Genomic DNA, 7305 nt, shown 5'->3' on the forward strand with positions numbered 1-7305 from the left:
TGTCCACTGTGTTTGTGTGTTTCAGCCTGAAGTGATTGTCCACTGTGCAGCAGAAAGGCGTCCAGACTTTATGGAACGTCACACTGAAGCAGCTGTCAATCTGAACGTGCACGCCACAAGCACACTTGCTAAGGAGGCAGGTCAGTGAACTCTTCAAGCTATCACTTTTTTTTTTGTCACAGACCTCAGATTTCAGACCCATTTGCAGGCAGACAAGAAGATTGAAGGGTTTAAATAAAATAATTTAAAAGGCTGGCGAGGCAGCAAAAACTTACAAGCAAACTGCGAACAGGAACAGGCAAAACAGGTCATCAGATTAACAGAGACAGGACAGAATGATCATGGGCAAAAACAGGAACAGGCAAAACAGAGGAGGACTGAAACATCTGTGGGTTGACAGATCAATGAATGGACATATGAGTAGTGATGAGGACAGGTTTAAATAAGGCAGAGGTAGAGTGAGTAATGAGTGCACCTGGCTGAAGTGACTTATGTTTTTTTCCCATATTTATAAACCAAAGTTTGTCTGAGATATGACCGTTTTCGTTCATTCTGACTGAAAATATTGAACACTACCATTTTCAGCCGCTAGATGGCACTCGAGTAGTATGGCATGCCGTTGTGTCATGTAATAGGTAAAAGTGGCTATTAATGACACAATGAGCTTGCCATAGCCTGCAACCTTCATCCAGCTCACCTTGAGCAATCATCAAATCAGCTTCATTTCGCTGCACCGCCCTGGCAAAATGCAGCTAATTTGACCATTGAAGTTTATTTATTAAGTAAAAGTTCAACTGAGACACACATTTGCTATGATGTCAAACAAGCAAACAATTGTTTGAGGTGCTTATCAGCGTGTGTTCTCAGGACATTATTACCTGCAATGTTCCCTCAGTGGACTGAACTAGGCAAAAGGACCTTCTCCTACTCCACTCCTGTTCCCTGAAATATCTTGTAAAAATTAAATTCAAAAATACTTTATTAATTCCAGAGGGAAATTATATATAATAAATTATATATTATTAAAAGATCTGAAGCTCTCGACCTTGACCTCTCTAAGTGTCTTCAAACATCTGATAAGTTCAAAAACCAGTGCAGACATGTTCTGTTTTTAGTTTTCTACATCACCTTATAATCTAGCTATTTGTTTGGTTTTTTTGCAACTATTCCTCATGATTGTCCTTTTGGTTGCTATTTTGTTTTGATTTGTAAAAAAAAAAAGGAATAAAAAAAGAGAAACAAATTTGTATGCCTCTTTTATAACTGTCTATTGTTGTCGTTGTTGTTCACTGTTGTCATCACTCTTTGTTAAATCAGGTCTCTCTTGTAAATGAGTCTCTGAGACTCAATGGGATCAACCTGTAGAAATAAAGGTTGAATGAATGAATCTTGTTAAATTTTAAAAATTTTGAAGAAATGCACAGCGTTTTTTCTTCCTAATTTCCTCCCTCTGCGTGCTCCCGGAGTACCGAGGCAGCATTTACTTTGGAAATGCAGTTGATTTGACCATTAAAGTGAATTTATTAAGTAAAAGTTCAGAATCAGAATAAACTTTATTGGCATTGCACCGAGATACAACGAGAACATGTACGTACAGTCGTCCGAAAGATGGGCGGAGTGCACGAAGCTGCGGCTATAAATAAATAGCGTGGCCCTCTTATTCTTATTCAGAATAATATTTTGCTTAGATGAGAAAAGGAAAGAAAATATTAGGAGAGACGGTATAAAAAAAAAAAGATCTCTCACACCGTGTCCTAGACAGGGCACGATTTGAGGCATCAAAAAAACCTGCCACAGCAAAGCAACATAAACAGACGTTATACATTTACATATAGGCCGTGAAAACATTGAATTTTTAAGGGAAAGTCGTAGCATAGTCCAGAGTCGTCTCCCCCCCCCCCCCCCAGCCATTGTCCAGATAAGAGGTGACATTCATGTTCATCTCAGTTGAGGTTCTGTCACATGTCCTTGGAGAAGGGAGGGGTGAGGAAACAGTCAAAGCAGTTTTGTTGTTTTCAAAACATTCCAGGAGGAGTTGAGATAAGTCCGGCGTCAAAGCCACAATTTGGGTCAGGCAGAACTCGTGAATTGTTGTTTCTGCCTTTTAAAGTCACGCTGGTACATATTGTCTGATAGAACTCCAAAACAGCCGAACTGATCCTTTACTCCAAAAGTCAAGCTCATAGCTTCTCCAAGATTATTTCCACCATTCATGAGTGCTGCCAGTGAGTTCACAGTCCTGATAACAGCTGCTCCAGCTCCCTGCTGCAGCTCCCCAAATTCAGTCTGAGCACTGTCAAGCTTCGACACATCCACACAAATTTGTAGACAATCCCAAGATTTCACCAGCCCAAACAGTAGAATCTAGTTGTCATCATGAATCCAATTTGTTTCTTTCAAGGTAATAGGGTCCTCCTTACCCTGACTCCTGTCGGGAGAAGTTGATCGATTTTGTTGAGAGACCAGCTGATCCTTCGAATTAAGAGGTATGCAGGAAAAAAAAAGAGGCTTTTTAAGGGTTCACAGGACAAAAGAGTGCAGCAGGGAAGCGGGTGTGGGGTGAAGACAGGGAAACACGTCTGGTTTCACTGGAGAATAGAAGGAAAAAAAAGAAAAAAGTTCAATTGAGACACACCTAAAACATGCATATTAGGCTGATTGGTAACTCTAAATTGTCCTTAGGTGTGAGTGAGAGAGTGAATGGTTGTTTGTCTCGTTTGTCTCTATGTGGCCCTGTGATGGACTTGCGACCCGTCCATGGTGTACCCCACCCTTCGCACAGTGATTGCTGGACATGGGCACCGGTGACTCCCGTGACCCAAAATGGAATAAGCGGGTAAAGATAATGGATGGATGGATGGATGGATGCAATTGTTTGACTGATAGATGTGCCACATGATTGGCATGGAATTTTTATTTCAAATAAATTATTTAAAAATATTTAGCCGTCAAAGTCATGACCGTCAAAGTGCATTTATTAAGGAAAAGCTAGACTGAGACACACCTTTACTATAATTTTGAAGAAACAAATAATTGTTTTTAAGTATTAATCTTGTTAAATTCTTGTTAAAGTCCTCCCGTACATGCTCCTGCAGCCGCCATTTGGCAGCCAATCGATTTTTGGCACAACACTGGCCCACGTTTCTGGGTTGCCAGCGGTGACATGTAACAAACGCGACACATCAGCGGTGACACATAATAGATGCTACTTATATGGCGAAGCGACTTATTTATGGATTTTTTTCACTTTATTAGACATATTTGGACTGATGCGACTTATAGGGCGGTGCAACGTGTACGGTGGAAAATACGGTATGTCAATGCTTCCCCCCATCAAGGGATGGCTCCTGATGTCCCCAAAGACCAAACACAAGAAAACGGATTGAGTGGGTGAAGGGGGGAAACTCTAGGATGGAGGGCACCAAGGAAAGATACAGAGAACAAAAATTGAAAGGGATTGACCCGAGAGAAACATAAACAAAATTTTCTATGAACTGCTCTGGGCAATGTTCAAAATAAGCACAAGTTCAAGTGGACGGCCCGAAGACCATCCAGAGCGAATCCAGAGTTCAGGTGGATGGCCCGGAGACTGTCCCGAGCAAGGTCAGAGTTCAGGTAGACGGCCCGGGACCCATCCAGAGGGAGTCCAGAGTTCAGGTGGATGGCCCGGAGACTGTCCCAAGCAAGGTCAGAGTTCAGGTGGACGGCCCGGGAACCATCCAGAGCAAGTCCAGAATTCAGGTGGATGGCCCGGGAACCGTCCAGTGCGAGTCCAGTGTTCAGGTGGCTGTCCAGAGCAAGTTCAGAGTTTAGGTGGATAGTCTCAGAACTGTCCAGAGTGAGCCAAGAGTTCAGGTGGACGGTTCAGAGACCTTCCTGAGCAGGACGAGAGTTCAGGCAGAGAGGCCAAAGGGAGGTACGTGGCAGCAGACAAAGAGACTCCAAGAGAGGCAGAGATGAACGGTGTTTAGGGCTGGGTAACTTTCTAAAAAAATCGGTATTGGTACCGGTGTCGGTACCTTCACTTCGACGTCGGTTCCTGGACGGTTCTTTTTTCAGTACCAATTTTGTAATTATTATTAATTCTAACAAGAACAAAATTACATTACACATTATAGTACAAATCGTGAGTTTTATTTTTTTAACTTTGGTATTTTTCTATTCCAAGCAGTTTTCTTACATAAAAATAAACAATTTCCAGGTCAAAAGACTAGTTACAAACAAGTGACACGTCAGTGTCTAATGTTCACTGCTTCACACTGAGGACCTTTTCACTGAACAGTTTTTCTTCAGAAACATCAACATGTCTGTTTTCTTTGGACACAAACAATCCCACTCCTGGCTGATGGTGTCTCCAGCAGTAGAACATGTTCACTCTGAGGGTGTGGATGATGCTTGTTGCACACACAGAAACCTGGTTGTCAGTTTGATAGCACTGACATATTGTCCCTCACATTCCACCAGCAGGTCACTGGATTCAATGAGGTAGAGTTGACGCAGACTTCTGTACCTCTGTGTCTCTTCCTGAATCTTCTCTGTGGTTCTCTAGGGTTTAGGGCTCTGATCATTTCCCTAATTGACATGAGAACAAAACATCAATAACGTGGTTGTGTTATTATTACTCAAAAAACATTATCTAGACTGAGATAAAAGCTTAACTGGTCAATAACGTCCTTTACAGTTTACTTACCTCCACCATGCAGCTCCACTGTAGAAAAAGCAGCAAACTTTTAACAACAAAGTTTGTGACTGTCCTGTGGCCCCCACCTCACTTTTCTTTTGTCCTCCTCACATCAGGGTCAGAACCTCCTGTGAGGAGAACATGAACATAAACCGTGAACACTAGTGAAATGTTTAAGCAGCTGACTGGATGGATGTGCACATTTTTACAAGCTAAGCTTCATCTGTTCATCTGTCAATCTTTAGTTAGCTTCTGATTTTAGCTAGCTACATAGATACCCATAAAATAAATTCACACACTAATATCTTAAAGTTAGCGTTACATGGATCATAGTTTAATTCATCGCGATGTACGTGTTAAGCTGCAGTAACGTTAAAAAACGTAAACTTACCAGCTGAATCACAGACACAGAGACGTCCTCAGAGTCCTTTGATGAAGAGTCCGGTCATGGAGATGATGAATCAGGACGTTCAGGCTCTTACACTCACAGACTGACTTTAATTCTGAGAGAAGGAGGAGGGGGGAGGCTGCTGAACTCCTCTCCTCACAGAAAAACACGGAGCAACTTTCTGCTCGCGTGTTGTCGAAGCTCGGCAACACGCGCTGCACACGTGAACCCCGTCTATGTATGGGCGTCACCAGCACCATACATATACATTAGACATATATTAGGTGCGGCAGTTCTATACAGCTCTTGGTGTAAACAGTAGTCTGTTGGTCATATGTCTGGTGTTTTACCTGCCTGCATGCTGAAACCATGTGACACATTCCAGCCAATACCGAAACTTGACACCGAAAGAAGAGTGACGTTTCAGTACATACACCGACTGGTGCAGTTCAGTCGGTGCCATAAATAAACCTCGGTTCGGTACTCAGCCCTAACGGTGTGAAGGCAGAAGTCAAACCAGTAATGATGAGATTGGTAGAAGAAGTAGGACCAGTGATGATGGGAGTTGGGGCAGCTAACATGGCATGTCAGGATAGAGGTCTGCAGCTGGCAGGTCAGAGGAATGGTCTGCAGCTGGTGGGTCAGAAGAGGGGTCTGCAGATGGTGGAGTCAGAAGAGGGGTCCACAGACAAGTCAGGAGCTGGGTCTGCCACTGTAGATGGGACCAGCAGACCTGGCACATGTGATGGGAATAGAGGACCTGGAGCAGACATAGGGATTATGAGGTCTGTGGCAGACATGGGGATCAGGAGGTCTGCAGCAGATGTAGGTATCAGGAGGTCTGAAGCAGACGTGGAGATCAGGAGCTCTGCAGCAGACGTGGGGATCAGAAGGTCTGCAGCAGATGTGGAGATCATGAAGATGTGGGGATCAGGAGGTCTGAAGCAGACGTGTAGATCGGGAGCTCTGCAGCAGACGTTGGGGACCAGAATCTCTGCAGCAGGCTAGGAGACAAGGAGCTCTGCAACAGGCAAGGGAACTAGAAGTTCTGCAGCTGGCAAAGGGGCCAGGAGATTGTTGGTTACGTATTGTAACCCCAGGGTCTATAAATATAAGCATAACCCTTTATTTCATTTACCCTTTATTTATACAGGTAGTCTCTTTGAGCCACGAGAACTCATTTTCAAGAGATTTTAAGGCTGACACTAGTGGGTCTCAACCCGTGTGCAACACGCCAAACACTGAAAAAACTCTAGTCCACGCCCACTCACTGAGTGGGCCCCAATCCGTATATATAGGGCAGCTGTGGTTGAGTGGTTAGAGCAGTCGTCCTCCAATGCAACTGTTGGGGATTCAAATCCACCAGCAGTCACATGCCGAATTGTCCCTGGGCAAGACACTGAACCCCTCTTTGCCTCCAATGTGTGTCCCATTGGTGTATGAATGTGATAAAGCACTGATTAGTCTCTTTAGAATGATTTGTTCATTTAGCTTTGTAGAGATTTAGTAGAGTGCTGTATGAACGGGTAAATGAAGCACAGATTGTTGTAAAGAGCTTTGAGTATCTCAATAAGATAGAAAGGCACTATACACGTACAGTCCATTTTAGGGCTGCAACTAACGTTATTTCAATAATCGATTCATCGGCCGATTATTTTTTTCGATTAATCAGCAAAAAGAAAACGTTTTAATTTCCACCCCTTTATTCCAAAATTAAACATTTGACTGACATAGCAATTCGCACAAAAAACAGGTTGCTATTTGACTATTCTGTTAGTAAAATATTGAATAATAAAAAATAAAAAATTAGTCAAATACCTTTAAAAAAATGTACACAAAAATATATACAAATGTATGCTTTATACCTGCAAAATATGTAGCTACTTTGTAAAATGTGTCCTTGAGGGAACAGTGTAACCTGGATTAAAAGTGTGGATTATTGTAGTGAAGCCTTCGTCTTCAACCATCGACAGAGGCCTCGTGTCAGTGACGCTCATTTAAGGATGATTTCAGTGAAGACAGCTGCTGCTGTGGTGTCCATGATGTCTGTCCATCATGAAGGCTGTCATTGTTTGTTGTTGTTTTCTTGAATGAGAGAGTAAATATGTATTATAGCATAATTTACAGAAACTCAAGAAATTCCTTGTTTCACTTTAGGTTCAGGCAAAAGTAGCTCAAAGAGCAATTAAACACACACACACACACACACACACACACACACACACACACACACACA

The 7305-nt window shown here is 42.7% G+C and overlaps 1 protein-coding gene across 1 annotated transcript in view; it reads left to right on the forward strand.

The window, feature by feature from the left end:
- Positions 1 to 7305, forward strand: part of mat2b (methionine adenosyltransferase II, beta) — a 130451-nt gene that overhangs the window by 48880 nt on the left and 74266 nt on the right. Inside the window, exon 3 of the mRNA XM_037687737.1 lies at positions 26 to 140. Within this exon, the coding sequence (XP_037543665.1) occupies positions 26 to 140 (115 nt within the window). The remainder of the gene's footprint in view (positions 1 to 25; positions 141 to 7305) is intronic.

Source organism: Nematolebias whitei, chromosome 14 (genome assembly GCF_014905685.2).
Source record: "Nematolebias whitei isolate Nwh7 chromosome 14, NemWhi1, whole genome shotgun sequence".
Classification (NCBI taxonomy): domain Eukaryota; kingdom Metazoa; phylum Chordata; class Actinopteri; order Cyprinodontiformes; family Rivulidae; genus Nematolebias; species Nematolebias whitei.